The sequence below is a fragment of the Pezoporus wallicus genome, unplaced genomic scaffold (assembly GCF_028554395.1).
Source record: "Pezoporus wallicus isolate ANWC-B61680 ecotype Strahan unplaced genomic scaffold, APGP_CSIRO_Pwel_v1 contig_8226, whole genome shotgun sequence".
NCBI classification, from domain to species: domain Eukaryota; kingdom Metazoa; phylum Chordata; class Aves; order Psittaciformes; family Psittacidae; genus Pezoporus; species Pezoporus wallicus.
The window spans coordinates 343,025-362,233 of NW_026635187.1; the positions used below are offsets into that span (position 1 = coordinate 343,025).

Below are 19,209 nucleotides of genomic sequence, written 5' to 3' on the forward strand. Positions count from 1 at the left end.
TGGCCATGGGGACACCCTAGCATCCCCAGACACGAGATGTGGTGACCTTGGAGTGGTGCTGGCAAGTGCTGCAGGACCTGGCCCTGCTGCATGATGCCCATGCCAAGTAGCTGGTGCTCACCCCTCCCGCTGCTCTGCCTGGCCCCATCCCTGTGGCTCAGGGGTGGCTGTATTGCTTTGAGGACACCTTATGTCGCGGTGCAGGCAGGAAATGGGTCCCACAGACTGGCTGCAATCCGGGCACCCTCCAGGGCAGTGGCACTGGGGACACCCAGGGTCCCTTCCCTGGTGGCAGGATGAGGTGATGGAAGAAACCCCCACAACCTGCCTGGTACCCACTGGGGGTGTTCCCCATGCGCCTCCTCTATGGAACAGGGAAGCTGGTGCTGGTTTGGGGCTCACATCCCACCATGAGCAGGGTCAGGATGGAGCTGGACACTGCTCCTTCTGCTGTCACCCATCGGTCTGGTGTGGCACACGGCTGCCCATGGTGGGGCCAGTTTGGAGACAAACAGATGCCATAACACCTCCCATAGGAGCTGGGGGATGCTGTGGGCAGCCTGACCCCTTGGGGGAGAGCAAGAGGGGTTCGGGGGGGGGGACTTTTGCATCTTTGTGATGATTTTTGTTGGTCTGGGCTCCTCCGAGACACAGAGATGATCACACAGGATCTTAGCTCATCCGCTTGCTGTCTCATGCCTGGGAGGTTTGGCCCCAGGCCCGAGGGCTCCGGAGGAGGAGGAAAATTTCATCATCCTGCTCCAACGTCTCCTGTATAATCAGGCTCTTGTTAACCGATACAGCCCCGCCGAGCCGCGCCGAGCACCGGGGCACTGCTGGAGCCTTTGGTGGTCTTGGCTATGGAGAAGCTTTGCTGAGCCTCTCCCAGGGCTGCCTGGGAAGCGGCTGGGACTTTATCTGACCCCCCCCAACCCGCACACACTTGCTCTCCTCCCTCTGCCTCTTCCCAGCTAGCTCCAGCGGTTCCCAGTACCCCCAGGCACTGCCAGAGCGCAGCTCCCTGCACCGCCGTGGTGCCTGCGCTGCGATGGTCCCCATGCTGTGATGCTCCCCAAACCGTGATGCTCCCCATGCCATGATGATCCCTGCATCACGATGCTTCCCACACCATGGTGCTCACCACTGCATGATGTTCCCCATTTCATGATGCTTCCCATGCTGTGATGGTCCCGACTCCGTGATGGTCCCCACTCCATGATGGTCCCTGCACCAACATGCTCCCCACACCACAATGCTCCCCGCACTGTGATAATCCCCACACCATCATGGTCCCTGCACCACGATGCTTCCTGCACCCTCCTGGTGCTTTTGAGCAGCTGGGAAATGTCAGTTTAAGCATTAGCCCCCCACCCCGCCTTCCCTAGAAAACGCCTTCACAGTCAGGCCTCCCATAGGAGATGGGAGAGGAAGAAGGAGCAGGGGGACAGGGGATGGTGACCCCCCCACCCACTGCGATGCTTGAGGGGTTATGTTGGCCCTGAGGGTGTTCCAGAGGAGCAGCAGAGGAGTTTGGGGGTGAGTTGAAGGGAACCCAGCAAAAGAGAAGCCGAACGGAGTCAGTTTCTGTTGGTTTATTTAAAAAAAGGGAGAGAGGGAAAAAAGTATAAAAAAATAAATATTTAAATAGAATTCTCTCTATATATATTACCACAAATCTTATTATTAATTATTATTAATTATTATTATTAATAACATTATTAGAAGCCAGGTCGGAGCCCTCGGTGCACGCTGGGCTTTACCACCGAGGCAATAAATAACCCTCACAGCCCGCTCTGGTGCCAGGAGCGAGCCAGCGCCTCCTGCCACCGGCCTGGGGCCCGTCCCCATGTCCCCGTGTCCCCATGTCCCCGCGTCCCTGCGCCGGGGCCATGTTCTGCTGTGCACAGCCCTTGGTACATTCAGAGCGCAGCTGCCGGCTCTGTCCCCAGCGGTGGCCTTGTCCCAGCCGGTGGGACCCAGCCCCAGCCCCAGCTGCCACGGCCACCCCGTACCCTCAGTTTGGCTCCTTTGTGGCAGAGCCCAGCCTCAAGGTGTGCAGGTCCCCGCACTCGGTGTCCCCAGCAGCCGCAGCATCCCGGCGTCCTTCATCCCAGCCCTTTTTCCCAGGGCAGTGGAGGATTTGGGGCGATGCTCGGGATGTCCATCGGGTCCCTCTCCAGGATGGAGGACACCGGCTGTGAGGGACAGAGTCTGGCCCTGCCGCCAGCCCCTCACAGCTCCCCACATGGAGCACGGGAACAGCCGAGATGCATCCCAGGACCAGCCCGCGCTGCAGCATCACCTCTGGGATGCGCTGCCTCATCCCGCTGGATGCCGGCCCCAGCTCTGCTCCGCCCGGGACACACCAGGCTGCAACGTTCACCCCAGCAAGGGGCAGATAAAGGCCAGAGGTCGGTGGGGCCAGCACAGGGTCCAGGGTAATAAATAGGAGTTGAGAGGCGGCCGGTGCGGGGCAGAGGAGCCGGGGCAGGTGCTCACGGGGGGCTGAGGTGAGGTAGGAGGATGCGGGCGGCCTGGGCGATGACCTGCACGTACTTCCTGAGCACCTGGCAGCCCTGCTGCTTCTTCTTGAAGGTGCTCTTGCCCTTGGAGCTCTCCCCATAGCTGACGTCCACCTGGAAGACATTGTAGTTCTTGCAGAGCAGGCAGGTGAGGTTGGAGATGAGGCCCCGCGTGGTCTTGGTGGTGTTGTGGAGCCGGTCCAGGAGCTCCTTGGCCGTGGGGTTGAGCTCCTCCTGGTCCCGAGTGATGTTGCCGAGCGAGGCGTTGAGGAAGGCGAAGAGCTTGTACATGGCCACCATCACCTCCTTCCTCTCGCTCGTCCGGTTGACGCGGAAGGCGGGGAAGAACACGCTGCCGGGGTTGCAGAGCTTGTCGGTCTCGCTGCTGAACGGCTCTCCCTGGCACTTCAGCTGGGAGGAGAGGACACCGTCATCCCCGTGTCCCCTGCCCGCCCCCCCCCCCCCCCCCCGGGCACATCCTGCCACCGTCCCCAGCCCTTCCCATCCATGCACAAACAGCCCCAGGGGTGGTTTGGGGACCACAACCTCCCCGAGCAGCACTTACATAGAGGCTGAAGAGGTCCTGAGCGGTGGCGTTGAGCAGCGCAACCTGCCTGCGGGTCTGCTCCTGCACGTTGGAGCGGCACAAGCCGTGGCCCGGGCAGCCGGGGCCGCTCACCAGCAGCGCCCGCCCGGCCACCGGCCGCCGCTGCAGCAGGAGCAGGGCCACGAAGGGCACGACGCCTGTGGGGGGAGAGGCAAGAGAGAGGTCACGGCGGGGCCCGAGCCGGTGGAGGTCCCTGGGCACCGCAGAGCATCCCCTGAGCATGTCCCCAGCTCCGGGCGTGCAGCCAGAGTGGGGCCGCATCCTGCTGGGGCCGGGGGTCCAAGGCAGACCCCACGTTCCCATCCCGGCCGTGCAGAGGCTCCCATCCCGCTGCCATGCCCCTCACCTGCCCCCCGGCAGGCGCTCTCCCGCCTCCCTTCCCGGCGGGGCGCCCCACGGCATTCCCACATTTCGCAAGGGGCCCGGTGACGACCTGTTAGGTTTGATCAAATATGCAAAGCGCTTTCCCTCTCCGTTATCCCTGTCCCGGCGCTGCGGGAACAAGGCCCCACCCCGGCCCCGGCTGACTCACCGGGGGCGCCCGCAAGGAAACCTGCCTCCGGCAAACCCTCCCTGCCCGCTCCAGCCCCAGCGCCTGCCTCAGTTTCCCTGTCTGCGGAACGGGCAACAGGAGCCCCCGGGAATGACGCTGCAGCTGCCAGAGACACGAGCCAGGAGATCCCTGGATGCGGAGCAAGGAGACCCTTGAGCTTCTGGGTGACCCTGGTGAGAGCGGGGTGCCCCAACCCCACAACCCTCGAAGCAGAATCCCTGCTCAGGGAGGCCCAAGCGCCTCCGGAGCACGGCATTCCCAGCGCAGGGTACCCCAGGATGCCAGCACCGGCTGCCCTGGATGCGTCCCCAGCCGAAGCTGCCCGCACTTGCCAGCGCCTCGGCCACGCCGGGTAATTCAAACCTTGTTCTATTTACCCTGCCCAGGTGGGAAAGGACTTACCTGGGCGTGATGAGATTCCCGGCCCACCACCGCCCCCCTCCTGCGCAGGGCGGGGGGGACCCTCCCTCCCTGGGTTTTCCCATGGGATTCAGATGCCCTGACCCCCCCCCCCCCCCCCCCCCCCCCCCAAGCCCCTCTCATTGCATCCTCCCCTTGCCCTGGCCGCTGCCCTCTGCCCATTACACATGTGCCAGGGGATGGACTGATGGGGGGGGGGGGGGGCCGGGTGGGTGCTGCCCTATAGGACCCCCCAACACCGCTGCTGGGGCAGCATCCGCTCCCTGCTGCACTTAGCATCCTCCCCATGGCTCCAGCGCTGCGGGGCAGCGGCGGTCCAGAGCACCGGGAGCCGCAGAAGGAGGAAAAGCAGGAGGGGGGTGGAAAAGTATAAAAAAGCCCAAAAAAGCCCCAAAAGAAAATTATTCCCCCCCCGTTTTGGGTTTCTTTCCCCGTTTCTTGGCCGCGGTTCCAGTTATATAAGTGTCCAGATGTTGGCTGCACCGCGCCAGCGCCGCGCTTCGCTCCCGGCTGCCAATTCCCAGAGATGCTCATCCCGGGGGAACGCGGCGTGGCGGGAGCCCTGGCTCCGGCTCTGGCAGCGGCGGCGACCCGGGACCCGCCTGTGCCCGAGCATCACCGGGGAAAGAGGAGCGGGGGGAGAGGGAAGGAAGGGTGGGAAAGGGGGAACAATCCCCCCCCACCAGAGCTGAGTTTTCTTTTTACCTGCCGGCACGAACTTCATTGTGAGCCGCGTCCCGGGAGCGACTTAATAGGGATTGGTGTTGGCAGAGGGAGTTTTCAGAAATTCATGTTCATACTGGGGGACTTCTCGGGGTTTATATACCGGTCCGGCAGCCAGCCTGTGTTGTAAGAAAGGGGAGGAGGGGGGGACGCGGGGGGGAGCAGCACCACTATCGTTACTTCTATTGAAACTGAAAATCAGGAAGTCGAGGGCTTTGGAAATCCTGAATGATTCTTAGAAATAAACTTCTGATAAAGTTGATGTCACCGGGATTGCGGCTTTGGGGGCTGCTGCCTTTTATTTTTCAATCCTTTTCACGCACGGGGCCGGGGAGGTGCTGCGGGGATGTGGGTGGGAAGGGAAACGGGGGGGGGGGGGGGGGGGGAATGGGGATTGCCCCCGTCCCGCAGGGAGGCCAGCGGCCGCACGTGGGGTTCGGGGGTGTCGCGGTGCCGCTGTCGAGGCGCGATGTGAGCACACGGGGCCGTGAGTCACGGAGCCACCAGCACTTTCACCCCCGGGGCCCCCTCCCCGGGATGGGGCTTCCCCGGCGGCTGCAGCATCAGTCGCTATAATGAAGGGGGGATAAAGATGACTTGGGGGGGGGTTGGAGGGGTAAAAGGTGATGTCGGGGTCCCCCGAGGGGTGCGGGAGCCCCGCTCACAGTGGGGTGGATGCGGTGGCATCAGTGTCCCCCATCCCGCCATCGGTTTGTCCCTTTGGGCACCAATGTCAGGAGTAAAGGGTGGGTTTTCTGGAGGAAAAAGGACAAACCCACCCAGGGGGAGAGGCTGGGCAGGCCCCCCCCCCCCCCCCCCCCCCCGTTAACCCTTCCATCCCCACTGCCTGCGCTGGGCTGGTTGGGAAGGTGCTAAACCCAGTATGGAAATGAGCACCCGAGCAGGTGGGGTCCTGTGGGACGAGGGTGCTGTTTGCGCCCCGGGTTGGGTGTAAAAGGGGTTAAAGGGGATGTTGCTCTATGGATTTTCTGTGTGTTTTCTGCCTCAGAGGGGCACGGCCCAGCTGAAACTTTGGATCAGGTTTAGCAAGTTTGTGCCCTGGCAGCGTGAACCCGCCGGTGACAGTCGAGGAATGGTGATGCAAGAGCCACCACGACCCCGGCGTCCCCCGTGTGGCACCCCGAGGGGACACCAGGACCCCCCTGTGCTGGCCGAGGGTGCTGGGCACGTAGCTGCTGCCTGCCTCAGTTTCCCCATGGATGAACCAGGTTTACCGGTGGCATTGGTGCCCCACAGCCCATTTCAGTCCAGTCTGTTCTTACTGGGATGCCCCCGCAGCCCATGCCTGGTTTCATTGGGGTGCAGCGAGCAGCACCTCAGTTATTGGCAGAGAGCTGATGCCCGATGGCACTTCATTAGCTCGGGAATGGGTGTTTCTTAATGAACAGGGAATGTTCTCGGAGCGGCTGTGTGCAGGGATTGACATTTGCTGCCCATTCCCACAATTTCCTCAGCCCAGGGCTGCTATGTCCCAGAGCTGGGCAAGGATTTGGGGGTTCGTTTGTAATAGGTTTTCATGGCAGGGTAAAAAGGAGGGTTCTCCCTTTAGAGGGGAGGATGCTCCGATAGGAAAACCTGAATCCCTGGTCAGGCCAGGCTGGACAGGGGAGATGCCCAGGAAAAGTCCCCTTTCCCAATCACTTTGGTGGCAGAAATGTCCCTACGCAGATCTCGCAGGGATGTGCCATGGAAAGGTGGGATGCGGGCGAGGGATGAGGTGCTGGCATGAAGGGGATCCTGATAGGTCCCAAGGAGAAGGGGCTGGTTGGGAAGTGGGGGGAGCCCTCCCCATCGGAGGGAGCAGAGGGAACCTGGGGGGCCCCGGGGTGTCCCCGGCTTGGGGACCTCAGGAGCGGAGCTGGAGGCAGGGCGGGCAGGGGGCAGTGACCGAACGCTGCTGTGCTGCTGTCCCCACCATGCCCAGCCTGCCCAGGAGCATGGGCACCAGCCCAGAGCGTCCCAAGGCCACCTCTGTCCCCCCCCTCCCCATCCCTGTCCCCATGCTGCCCCCTGCTGCCCCAGACCAGAACTAGACACTCCCCATCCCATAATTACCCCCCTCGCCCCATCCCCAGACAGAAATGTCCCCTTATTCCCACCCTAGAACTTACCCCATCCCCATCCCAGACCTTTCGTCTCCCCATCCCTGAGTTGCCCCCTCCATCCTCATCCCGTAATTATGTGTCCCCTCAATAGCCATCCCAGAACTGCCCCATCCCATAATTGCCCTCCTCCCCCTGGCCCTGTCCCCAACCCCATCCCATCCCAGACTCCCCTCCTGGGTCCCCTCTGGGTCCCCATCCCGTGCTGTCCCCATTTAGGGTTATGGGGGGAACCCCAGATTTCTACCCTGGGGGCCAGGGTTGGGGCTGCACGGGGGGGGGGGGGGTTGGGATGCCAGGGAATGAGTCTGGTGCCTCCCCTCTGAGCCCCACTGGTGTCACCCCCAGGCACGCATCCATCCCAGTGGCAGGTCCCTGTGGCAGGACCCTTGGGGACTATGCCCAAGGGATGTCCCCACCATGGGGTGGCTTTTCCCATGGGATGGGCGCTGGGGTCCCCCTGCGTGTCCCCATGGGGACCTGTGGGCTGGCAGCAGCCCTGGTGACAGCCAGCCCCTCTCTGGGTGTCCCCTCACCCCCCGAGGGCCAGTCCCGGGGGTCACGTACCTGCGCCCTCCCCTCCGCAGCCCATGCACGCTGCCGGGGTGCAGCGGCGGGTGGTGGCACCGTCACCTGCAGCGTGGCAAACCGGCCCGGGCTGCTTCATGGTGACATCGTGGCCCCCTCCTTGTGTCCCCAACGGCAGCGGTGCCAGCGCAGTGCCAGCCGTCCCGGTGCCGATGCTCCCTGTGACTGAGCGAGGCGGTGCCGGTGCTGGGCAGCCGCGGGCACCGGCACACGGCACCGGCACACGGCACACGGCACAGGGGGGAACAAGTGACTCCAGGGCCACATGACCAGGTCTCAGGGTTTTTGACTCAGCGGTGGCATCGGGTGGCCGGGTCCCTGCGGTGGCCACAGCAAAGGGAGCTTTGGTTCAGCTGCTCCAGGTCACTTGCACACAGGGCTGGGTGACATGTGGCACATGGGTTGTGCCCCACTGCCGCATGGCACTTCAATGGTGTTGCCAGTCCATGCCATGAGATGTGGTGCATTGCCACGTCACATGCCATGTGCCACACAGCGCCATGTGCCACACTGTGCCGTGCCATGTGCTGCATCCTATCATGCGCCGCATGTTATCGCATGCTGCATCCCACCAGGTACCACATCCCATCATGTGCCACATGTCATTGCATGCTGCATCCCACCAGGTACCACATCCCATCATGTGCCACATGTCATTGCATGCTGCATCCCACCAGGTACCACATCCCATCATGTGCCACATGTCATTGCATGCTACATCCCACCAGGTACCACATCCCATCATGTGCCACATGTCATTGCATGCTGCATCCCACCAGGTACCACATCCCATCATGTGCCACATACCACTGTGCGCTGCATCCCATTGTGTGCCCCATGTCATCGCATATTGCATCCCACCAAGTGCCACATCCCATAGTGTGCTGCATCCCATGTCATGCCACACCATGTGCCAGGCCAGGTCCCAGATCATGCTGCACCATGTGGCTGGGCAAGGACACCGGAATACAGCCCCTCTCTGCCCACAGACACCTAGACACAGGGATATCGGGACACCAGGATACCAGGACACAAGGACACCAGGACACAGGGACATCAGGACAGAGGGACACAGGGCCCATGGGCCGATGTCAGTGCTTTATTTCCTGTGCCATTACACAGACCCGGGCTCTGCCCTTCTCACAGTACCAAAATATAGTGAAACCCATAAATAAACCCTCATCACGTTCAGTTGATACAAAATAAGATTTATCACAAAAATAGATATTTATATATTAAAAGCATGTCCTTAAATATCTCTTCCCACTGTGGGGACACATTAAATTAACACCAGGAGTCAATAAATACAAAACCACACAAATAATACAGTATAAATTAATGGGGGGGTGGGGGGGTGCCACCACCCAGTGTCACAGTGTGGTGGCTGGAGCCCAGCCCCTGCCTGGCACAGCCCGAGGGGCCTGGGGACACTTGAGGGTACAGGGACACTGAGCAGAGAGGGATGAGCCTGGGCTCTCCCAGGACATGGGGATGCTGAGAGCACAGGGACATCATGAGCATGGGGACACCCAGAGCACGGGGACACCCAGAGCACGGGGACACCGTGTGTGCAAGAGTGAGCACAGAGGCGCAACACGGGGACAAGCAAACACAGGGGGACATTGAGAGCATAGGGATGAGCCCAGGGGTGAGCACAGTGGCACTGAGCTTGTGGGGACACACAGCTTGATGGGACGCCAAGGGCACGGAGCTTGCAGAGACACGGAGCGCACAGGGACATGGAGCTTGCAGACACGTGGAACACACAGGGACACCAAGCTCCCAGGGATGTGGGGCTCATAGGATCCCACTCCAAGATGCTCTCAGGGGCCGGCAGCCCCAGCGCAGGCGGGTGCTGGCTCTTAGTCAGGCTGGGTCACCAGACCCACTGAATCACTGGAAACTCCTGCAGAGCTCAGTGGCAAGGGCCAGCTCCATCTCGCCGCGGTGGCACTGGGGACACCGGAGCGTGCAGCTCCCCACGGCACCGGAACGTGGGGCAGGAGATGGGGGAGCTGCTGGGAGAAGAGCGGGGCTGTCCTGCAGCCGGGCGAGCGGTGGCACGGGGACAGCTTGGTCCTCATGGCAAGCTGAGGTGATGGGAGCTCCTCCGGGCACGCCGGTGTCCTCACCCCTGCGAGCTTAGGGGGTCCCCATGGTGCATCCCGGCCAGCCGGAGAGTGTCCATCGCAGGGAAAGGGATGGGTAAAATGGAGATGATGGAGATGATGACACATGGACACCTCCAGTGGCCACGCTAGGAGCGTGCAGGCAGCTGCGAGCCCCGGTGTGATCTCCGCTTATCCCGGCGCGCTCGGGCTCGGATCCGAGCCTCCAGCTGGGCGCTGAGCTTGGCCATGAAGCGCGCGTAGCTCCAGAGGAGCCGGCAGCCCTCCAGCTTCTGCCGGAACACCCTGGTGGGCGCCGTGGGGCCGGGCGCGGGCCGGGGGCCGGGCCGGGGGGCCGGGAAGAGCCCGTCCAGGTTGTTGAGGAGCCCCCGCACCTTCAGGTGGGTGCCGGCCAAGCGGCGCAGGATTTCGGCACCGGGCGGGTTGAGGTCGCGCTGCTGCCGGGTGATGTCCTGCAGCGCCCGGGCCATGCGGGCCATGGTCCCCCGCAGCCCCCGCAGCCCCCCGGGCCCCAGCACCGGGCCCCGCAGCCACTCGGGAGGGTGGTTGGTGCGGCAGAGGTGGTGGAATGCCAGGCGCTGGTCCTCCTCCTGCTCGGGGTGGGAGGGAAAGGTCAGGGGGGTGAGATGGGAGCAGCACGGGGACAACCCCCCCAGCGCTGTGTGCCCCCCCGTGGAGGGGACAGGAGCGACCCCGCACCCTGGGGACGGGGACTCACATAGAAGGTGAAGAGGTCCTGCGCATCCTCGGCCATGTGCCTTACCAGCGCCTGGATCTGCTGCAGGGTGGGGGGCTGCAGGGACCGCCCCCCCTGGCCCGGCACCGCCCAGAGGATGAAGAGCCCTTTGGTGACAACTGGGGAGGAAAAGAAGAGTCAGGAGGGGACACTGGGGCATCGCTGGGTGCAGGGAGGGAGCCCCTTGTCCGTGCCGGAAAGGCACAGGCTCACTGGTCCCTGTGCCACAGGGAGAGCTCAGCCCTGTGCGCCCATCACCTCAGCATCAGGTCTGGAAGCAAGAACAGCTTGTGCCAGGCACATGCAACCATCCCCTGTGCCACAGTCCCCAGTCCTGCTGCAGGGACGAGCCCCTGTGCTGAAAGCTTGTTGAGGACCCAGCAGGGAGCAGGAAGATGAGGACAAGAGTGGTAAAGATGCCACTGAGCAGCCACAGCGGTTACCCCAGCAGCTGCCTGTCACCATGGGCCACCATGAAGGTGGAGACAGCGGTGACACCCCTGGATCTGACCCCTTGGCTCCAGCTGGGTGCTTTCCTGACCCCACTGTCACCCATGGCTGTGTGCCGGCAGTGGCCTCAGATGCGCTGGACCAGCACCCAGCACCCAGCGCTGCTGCACTTGAGGGGCTGCAGGGTCTGTGCCAGCAACCAACTGACTCAGCCATCAGTCCCCACACTGACCCCAAACCATGTCCCCTCCTGCCCACCCCCTTCCCCGGGCACAAAGGGACCCCCACGGGATGCCCATCCCCGTGCTCCCCCGGGGGGTTGGGATGCACCCATCCCCTGCCCGCACCCTGGGGAGGTGACACAGGCAGGGCACAGCCTGGGTGACACCAGCAGCCCCCGATCACTGCCCTGAGCCCCCCCCCCGTGAGCCCCACGGGCAGGCGAGGCCCGGCAGCAGCCACGTACCTGCCAGCACGCACCAGGGCCGCCCGTCGCTCCGCATGGCCGGGGCAGGGTGTTTCGGCGCGAGTTCACTTCCTTCACTGCCGCCGATGGGGAACTTCGCCTTTTAAAGAGCACCCATTGCCCCCACCTCCGACCGGGGCACCCGGCCCCAGCGGGGAGGCAGCGGGGAGCGAGGCCGTGCCCCGGGGCCAATGAGCGGCAGGAGGAAATGATGCTGCCCGGCCAACGGGCTCGTTCTTCGATTCAGTTCCTCGAGGGAGTCCGTGTGGGTCCCGCTGCTCATCCCGGAACCCCAGGACCCGGCTTCCTGGAGAAGGGATGCTTTGAGTCACGCTGGTTTCACTGCGCGGCACCCAGTGGGGTGGGTGAACCGAAAGCAGCCTCAGCTGCCCCAAAACCCAAATGCAAAAGAGCACGGCAGCGGCGGGGCTGGCACCCAGGGACGGGGGTGCCACCACGTGGGGACACGCATGTCCCATCACAGGGGTCTTCCCATAGTGGGTTCAGTCATGGGAGCTAAATCCTGTCTGGATAAGGAGGGAGGTGGAAGCCTGGGAAGTTTGTAGCATCCTGGGATGCCCAGGGACTGCACTGTGCCGTGAGGAGAGCTCAGCCCTTTGAGCCTATCACCCTGGCATCAGGCCTGGAGGCACAAACAGCATGTGCCAGGCGCATGCATCCATCCCCTAGCCCATAGTCCCTGGTCCTGCTGCAGGGACAAGCCAATCCCTGTCCAAAAGCCTCCTGGGGACCCAAATGGGAGGGGAAAGTTGAGCATCCCAGCATGGCCACGGCACTCAGTGATGCTCCAGAGGATGCTCCATCCCTCCACCCATCTGCTCCTAACGACCCATCCCTGTAGGTGATGGCTTTGGGTGCTGGTGGAGTGTGGCTCAGCCCCTCTGCCCAGCAGCACCCATGGGTGCCCTTGGGGAGGAACCACATGCGGCGGGTGTTGCCCAAAGGCAGCGGAAGCGTGGTGCGGGCAGCGCTGCCCTCACTGCTGCGTCAGCCTTATGCAACCACCATGGGAGAGCCCAGCTTGCTCAGCACCAGCTCCAGCACCACAGCAGCACCCACTGCAAACAGCCCCCTTACCCCTGCCCCAGCTCCCCTTTCCCAGCGGATGGAGCCGGCTTTGCCCGCTCCATGAAATGGGTGCATGGGATCAGCTCTTTGGGACACACTGGGCTCCGTTTTGGTGCCACCAAGTTGCCGGTGTGAGGAGAGGGAGCTTCCCCTCGCCAGACTTCCACCCTGGGAGGGCTCGGTGGTGGCACGGGGGGGACTGCCCAGTGATAACGTCTGCTCCGGGCGGAAGCGCGCCCGTGACTCACCCCGGGGGGAAGAAGCGCTCTCTTTTCCCTGAATTTCCCCCCCCCAGGCACCCGCAAGCTGAGGAGTCCCCAGGGCAGGACCTGCCTCCTCCTCCTCCATGTGTCCCACAGCAGAGGTGATGCTGGGCTGGGGCTGGGGGGCCGGGACCAGGAGAGCATCCTTCTCTCTGCACATCTGTCTGTAGGAGTTTGTCCATCTGTCTAGACAGCCCCTTGCCATCTGTCTGTATGTCCACCTATCCATCCACACACCCATCTGCATGTCCACCACCTGCCCACCTCTCCATCAACCTGTCTATCTGTCTACTGTCAGCCATACAATGAATCAACTGCCCATGCATCCGTACATCCACTCATCCATCCATCCACCTATCCACCAATCTATCTGTGTGTGTCCATCCATCTATCTATCCATTTGTCCATGCATCCGTCCTTCCTTCTACACATCCATCCATCCATCCATCCATCCATCCATCTATCCATGCACCCATCCATGCACCCATCCATCCATCCATCCATTCACGCACCCATCCATGCACCCATCCATCCATGCACCCACCCATCCATCCATCCATCCATCCACCCACCCATCCATCCATCCATGCACCCATCCATCCACCCATGCATCCCTCCCTCCCTCCCTGTCCCTGTGGACCCTCCAGCATGCGCGCTGCCGTGGCAGGACCCCAGTGCTGTGCCCGGGTGAGCAGGACCCTGCAGGCAGAGCAGCGCAGTTCACACCCACCCTTCGCTCCCCATGGCTGTGACCCCCGGGGCAGGCGGGTGGCGGGGCCTGTGCAGCCGCAGCAGGGACAGGAACAGCGCCGGTGACCGCATGGGCCGGGGCAGTTTCCTCATCGTTGGGCACGTCACCGGCGTCCCATGACAGGGGACGAGACAGGAAAGAGGAGCCTGAAGCCACCGCAGGAACCCGGCGGGAGCTGACGTGGGGAGGACACTGCAGGGACCCTGCTGCTGCCTGGGGCAGTGGGGCTGGGACCGGAGCAGAGCTGGGGTCATCCCCAGCCCCACTGAGCTGCTCTCAAAGAGGTTTCCAGCACCCAAAGCAGAGGGCATTGGAGCTGACCCCATCACCGGGCGCATGGGGGTGCCCCCCCCGTCACCTCCGTTCCCATCCCACCCAGTGCCCCCCCCCAGGTACGTGGCAATGAAAATAACAGCTTTTATTGACTCCTCAATAAACTCCGTGGAAATGCAGCTTGGCAGAGCTGGGGTCACCACGACAGGCGACAGCCACCGGGGAGGGGACACCGGGCCCCACTATGGGGAGCTTTGGGATGCCAGGGGGAAGCCCAGCTCCAGGGAGGCTTTTCACCAAGATGGGGCTGGTCCAGGGGTGCTCCAGAGCATCACGGCCACTTCCCACCCGAGGGGACCACCCGTAGGGGCACACACGGGTCATGGGGACACATCCTGGGCTGTCACCCCCATCACTGCTCTGCGGCATGTCCCCTCCATGTCCCCTCCTCCAGCAGGTCCCTGGGGACATCTGTTCTCCTCCTGAGCCCCCTAGCAGGGATGGAGGCATGGGATGGCACAGCAGGACCACTGTCCCATTGCCATGAGGCCACCGGGTCCCCACATCCCCAGCAGGCAGGGAGCGGTGCTGCACCCGCATCTGCCCCACACCATGGGGAGCCTTAACATTAAAACTAAGGAATACGTGGGGTGAGGAGGGGCAGGGGCACCCCCCCAACCCCGGCATGGGTACAACCAGCCACTATCTACTGCTGTCCTGGCGCTGCTGCAGCAGCTGGATGACCTCGGCGATGCCGTCCTCAGGGACCTGCCGGGGGGGGGAACGGGGTTGTCAGCCCCATGGGGACACCCCCAGGGCGGTGGGTCCCTGGGGAGGGGGGTCAGGGGCTCACCAAGGCGTGATCGAAGTTGAAGGTGCTGATGTAGTACGCAGAGATGTCGGCAGCAGCCAGCGGCTCCGCGATCTGCGCCACGATGCCGCACTCGTCTGGGCAGGAAAGGGGTCCCCATAGAGCGGTGGCCTCGGTGCCACGGGGATGCACAAGGGGAGCGTCACCCCAAGGGCAGGCCAGGGGAGGATGGGGACGTGTCTCACCAAAGCCGAGGGGCTGCCCCCCGATCCGCACCATCCGCCACAGCTCCCCCGTCGAGCTGGTCAGCAGCAGGTCACTGGGGAACCTGAGAGAGGGCGGTGCGGTTTGAACCCCCCCTTTCCTGGGGTTCACTCAGCCCCCGGGGGGGGCAGAGGGATGGACACCCCCAGGGACAGCACCCACCGCTTCTGGGTTTCGGCGTCCATCACGATGGAGATGTAGCCATCGATGAGGGAGAAGGCGAAGAAGGTGATGGAGTCGAGGTCCGGGCTGGCGGCGCCAGCCTCCCGCGGGGGGCTGCAGGGCAGGAAAAGGGTCGTGATCCCCAAAATGAGGTGGAAAGGGCTCGGTGGTGGCACAGGGCAACGTGTTGGTGAGCTGGGACTGGGGAGCTGGGGGGGGGCGGTGATACCCCAGGGTGTGCAGCTCGCACAAGGGCCGGGCTGGGGACAGGGGTGACACCAGGACTTAGGGCATTCCCACAACGCTGCAGTGGGTCTGAAGCAGGAGGGTGCCCTAGGAAGGGCCTCATCCCAGGGGACACGGCCAGGAGCATCCCCGTGCTACGGCACCATCGCCACCAGTTTCATAACCCATCTCTCCTGCTCTGCTGCAGTGGAGGGCTTGTCCTTGTGTTGCCCTGGGGTTCCCACCTCCCATGGTGGCAGTGGGACACACAGCAGCCACATGTGGGTCAGGAGGGCAAAACCAGGTTGCAAAACACACCCAGAGCTCGAGAAGCCCCTGGGAGCAAGGGGAAAGGGAAACTTGTCACTGCAGCTCAGGAGGCGCAAGGGTGAGTGGATGGATGGAGGGAGGGATGGGTGGCACTGGGCAAGGAGCACCCACCATGTCCCATTGCCAGGACCCACCTGTGGGAGTAGAAGAGGACGTCGATGAGCATGGTGGCGATGGCGGGCAGCGTGTCGGGAGCCACGGTCAGGATGCAGAAGCGGGTCTGGGGGCTCTGCACCGGGTGCAGTGTGGGGCTGGCAGCTGGGGGGGGGGGGAAGAGGCACCTGTCAGGATGGGGACAGGAGCGCAGTGCCACCGCGTGGCCACCGCAGCCACAGCCCCGCATCCCTCGGCGTGCAGGCTCCAGGGCATAAAGGGGCTGCAGGAAAGCTGGAGAGGGGCTTGGGACAAGGGATGTAGGGACAGGCCAAGGGGAATGGCTTTAACCTGCCAGAGGGGAGACTGAGCTGAGCTCTGAGGCAGAAGCTCTTCCCTGTGAGGGTGCTGAGGCGCTGGCACAGGGTGCCCAGAGAAGCTGTGGCTGCCCCATCCCTGGCAGTGTTCAAGGCCAGGTTGGACACAGGGGCTTGGAGCAAGCTGCTCCAGTGGAAGGTGTCCCTGCCCGTGGCAGGGGTTGGAGCTGGAGGAGCTGCAAGGTCCCTTCCAACCCAAACCAGCCTGGGATTCCCTGATGTGGGTACCACTGCTGGGAGCTGGAGCACCTCTGAGGGGACCGGGTGGCCCTGGTGGACATGGACCCAGTGTCACTCACCCAGCTTGGGCTTGAGGAACCCATTGCTCACATCCTCGCAGGTGACGGGGACGCATTCACCGCTCTCCTCCTTATAGATGTCAAACTCCCCGGCCAGTGTGTGGATCACCACCGGCAGGTCGCGCTCCCGGACCTGACCAGGGGGACAGGATCAGGCCCAGCATCACCACCAGCACCAGCTGGGTCCTCAAGCAGCACCCCCATGGGCCAGCCCAGCGCTCACCAGGATGAAGTCGGTCTGGTAGGTGGAGAGCATCAGCACGGAGACGTGGTGCTCGGCCAGCGGCGCGATGACCGAGCGCGCGATCTTGGTGACGCCGGTGGCCTGGCAGCCGGGGGGCTCGCGCCCGTTGGACACCACGCTGAGCACCAGCCACGTCGAGTCCGCCACCTGCATGAACTCGGAGGGCGGCAGCTCTGTGGGAGGACGGGGACACCGGGGGCTGTGGCCACAGCACATCCCCTCCTGCACGCCCTGCCCAGGACACCTCACACTGCTCTTCAGGGGCCGACAAGCTGGCCGGGGGTGGCAGGGCAGGATCAGGCCCAGGTGTAGGGCTGGAGGTGCTGGTTGGGGGGCACAGACCAGCCCCATCCATGAGAAGAACCAGCATCACGTGCAGGGATGAGCAGACCAAGCCTACAGCACCCCAGTGCCAGGTCCCATCTCTCCTCCCCACAGCAGCACCCCAGGGTGGGTGCAAGGGGGTGTTAGGGTGCACTGCACCCCAAAACCAGCATTACTGGCTCATCCCCTGCCCCCCAGCAGTCCCCAGCACCGTAGCAGGACACAGGGCACCAGAGGGGATGAGGGAAGGGACATCCGGTTGTGTCCCCCCATCACCACCACTGCTCCCACCCCCTGCCCAGGAGGGGACCTGGCACCGCTCGGGTGCTCCAGGACCCATCCCTGAGCACCATTTCCGCACCCCCCAGCACTCCCAGGACGTGGGGGGGTGGCCACCCAAGGGGTCTCCAAACCCCTCCCGTCCCCCATGGGACACATGTGAGCCCACCGGTGCCCCAGCCCCCCTGAGAAGACAAACTCATGGCACCGGTGGGGATGGGGAGGTCACCCGGGGGGGGTCCCCATCATGGGCCGGGCTCCGCACCCTGTTCCCGCTCCGTGGCTGGGGCAGGGCGGGAGCGGGGCCGGATCCAGGCCCTCGGCGGGTGTTCCCAGCGCCTGTTCCTGCGCAGGAAGCGCCAGAACAACCTCGGCTCCGGCCCAGGGCTCCGCGCTGGGGCCGCGGGGGGGACACGCGGGGCCGTGGGGACCTGTCCCAGCGCCGGCCGCTAAATCGCTTTCCAACACCACCCTGGGCCGGGGGGGGGGGGTACACCCCGCTCCTCGCGTCACCCCCCCCGGTGCCACCCTGTCCTCCACGGGGATAGCGGGGCGCAGCTCTCCTGTGGGGGCCCCCGCAGCGGGGGGGCACTGGCACCCCCAGGCTCGGGACACACACACGGAGCCGCAGGGCCACCGGCTCGGGAGCCATTGTTCGGCACTTCCCGCCCTCCCCTCGGGATGGGGAACGGTTGTGGACAAGCCCCGCAATGGAACAATTCGGGGGGACGGGCTCGGGGGGGGGCAAGAGCCCGGCCCCGCGGCCCCTTCCGTGGGCAAGGAGGTGGGAGCTGGATCCGGCTCAGCGCTGCCCCTGCCCCTGCGGCGCAGCCGAGGGGATGAGCTGCGGCCGGCCCCGGCCCCGGCCCCGGTCCGGGCAGGAAGGTTTGGGTGTGGAAAGGCCGGGCGGGACCCGGACCCTCCGGCGCGGTGCATCCCGTCGGGCCGGTACCCCCGGTGGTGAGGGTGAACACGGGCTGGGTCACCCGCATGGGGACGTCACCAAATGACACATCCCGAGAGGGCGGCGGGGCCCGGGTGGCTCCAACCCCCCTGTAGGACACCCCGAAACCCGGCCCCAGCTGCCCGGCAGCACCCCCGGGAGGGCTTCCTCCCTCCCCCAAGCCCCAGTGGGTGCAGAATCGGCCCCCGAGCACCGCAGCTCTGCCCGGGCAGTGGCCGGGCAGGCTGGGACATCCCCAGCGCAGGCGCCAAGGGGATGGGAGCTCCGTGGCCAAGAGCCCCGGGGATGGGCACGCTCCCAGGGAGCCGCTTTACCAGCCGGGACTCGCTCCCTGTGGCTCAGGACCGGAGCGTTGCTGCGCTCGGGTGGGCTGAGAACGTGCACAACTCGTGTCAGCGGTGCCCGGCGGGGACACCGCGCGGTACCTTGGAAGCCCTCCTCGTCCAGCATGATGGTGTAGTCCTCGGGGGTCTCCGTCAGGCTGAAGAACTTGCACCTGAAGAAGAAACCGGCGCTGCCAACCCCGGGGCCGGGCACCGGAGGAGGAGGAGCGGGGTGGGGGGGGGAGGAAGGTCGCTACCTGCAGCGCTGGGGCAGGAAGAGCAGCTTGAGCAGCGGGTGCGTGTAGAGCCAGAGCCCGCGGCGGGCCAGGCTCAGCACCCGCACCCGGTGCTCCAGGATGTGCAGGTCCATGGCCCCGCAGCACCGGGACCCGCCGCCGCCACGGCCCAAGCCCGTCCCGTCCATGGGGCGGGGACACTGCCGGCCGTGCCCATCGTTCCGCCCATCGACACGCCCCGGGCCCGGTCACGCCGGGCCCGGGCTCATCGCGACCCCAAACGCCGACACCCCCCCCCCCCCCCCCCTTCCAGACACGGGGTTAACCAGGACGGTGCCATCGGGGTGAGAGCAGCGGGCCCTGCCCCATGGCACCACCCAGCACCTTCCCCCCCCCCCGGCAGGACGCCCCAGGGGACATGGGGGGACCCCCCCACCCCGCAGACGGGAGCACACGGGGCCGCAGGCGCCTTTACACAATCTGCTTTATTTACCTTTGTACAAAACCGTGTTTCCCCGCTTTATTTTACAAAGCCACCCCCCAACCCTCAGGCAGGAGAGAGGGGACCCCAAGCCAGGGAGGGCA

General features: G+C 64.3%; 3 protein-coding genes across 3 annotated transcripts; all 3 read right to left on the reverse strand.

Annotated features, from left to right (window-relative positions):
- Positions 1 to 2,093: 2,093 nt before the first annotated feature.
- LIF (LIF interleukin 6 family cytokine) lies at positions 2,094 to 4,923 on the reverse strand. Its single transcript, XM_057410400.1, has 3 exons — positions 4,808 to 4,923; positions 3,088 to 3,266; positions 2,094 to 2,933 (listed from the first exon to the last, which is right to left on the reverse strand). Exons 1-3 carry the CDS (start codon positions 4,824 to 4,826, stop codon positions 2,496 to 2,498), a joined length of 636 nt encoding a protein of 211 aa, XP_057266383.1. The 5' UTR covers positions 4,827 to 4,923; the 3' UTR covers positions 2,094 to 2,495.
- A 4,845-nt stretch (positions 4,924 to 9,768) lies between these two features.
- LOC130599717 (uncharacterized) lies at positions 9,769 to 11,380 on the reverse strand. Its single transcript, XM_057410414.1, has 3 exons — positions 11,318 to 11,380; positions 10,384 to 10,520; positions 9,769 to 10,255 (listed from the first exon to the last, which is right to left on the reverse strand). The coding sequence occupies exons 1-3, from the start codon at positions 11,352 to 11,354 to the stop codon at positions 9,794 to 9,796; spliced, it is 636 nt and encodes a 211-aa protein (XP_057266397.1). The 5' UTR covers positions 11,355 to 11,380; the 3' UTR covers positions 9,769 to 9,793.
- A 2,992-nt stretch (positions 11,381 to 14,372) lies between these two features.
- On the reverse strand, positions 14,373 to 18,831 carry CASTOR1 (cytosolic arginine sensor for mTORC1 subunit 1). Its single transcript, XM_057410426.1, has 9 exons — positions 18,646 to 18,831; positions 18,491 to 18,561; positions 16,478 to 16,671; positions 16,255 to 16,387; positions 15,620 to 15,743; positions 14,931 to 15,044; positions 14,750 to 14,832; positions 14,547 to 14,641; positions 14,373 to 14,461 (listed from the first exon to the last, which is right to left on the reverse strand). Exons 1-9 carry the CDS (start codon positions 18,810 to 18,812, stop codon positions 14,396 to 14,398), a joined length of 1,047 nt encoding a protein of 348 aa, XP_057266409.1. The 5' UTR covers positions 18,813 to 18,831; the 3' UTR covers positions 14,373 to 14,395.
- Between the last annotated feature and the right edge of the window lie 378 nt (positions 18,832 to 19,209).

Excerpts from the sequence above, each read along its gene's own strand:
- CASTOR1 (XM_057410426.1), bottom strand. The coding sequence starts at position 18,812 with ATGGACGGGACGGGCTTGGGCCGTGGCGGCGGCGGGTCCCGGTGCTGC. Across the intron at positions 16,672-18,490 it reads GGACGAGGAGGGCTTCCAAG|AGCTGCCGCCCTCCGAGTTC; the intron begins GTACCGCGCGGT and ends GTCCTCCCACAG. Across the intron at positions 14,833-14,930 it reads GACGCCGAAACCCAGAAGCG|GTTCCCCAGTGACCTGCTGC; the intron begins GTGGGTGCTGTC and ends GCCCTCTCTCAG.
- LOC130599717 (XM_057410414.1), bottom strand. The coding sequence starts at position 11,354 with ATGCGGAGCGACGGGCGGCCCTGGTGCGTGCTGGCAG. Across the intron at positions 10,521-11,317 it reads GCCCTGGTGCGTGCTGGCAG|TTGTCACCAAAGGGCTCTTC; the intron begins GTACGTGGCTGC and ends TTTCCTCCCCAG. Across the intron at positions 10,256-10,383 it reads AGGACCTCTTCACCTTCTAT|GAGGAGGACCAGCGCCTGGC; the intron begins GTGAGTCCCCGT and ends CACCCCGAGCAG.
- LIF (XM_057410400.1), bottom strand. Across the intron at positions 2,934-3,087 it reads AGGACCTCTTCAGCCTCTAT|CTGAAGTGCCAGGGAGAGCC; the intron begins GTAAGTGCTGCT and ends CTCTCCTCCCAG.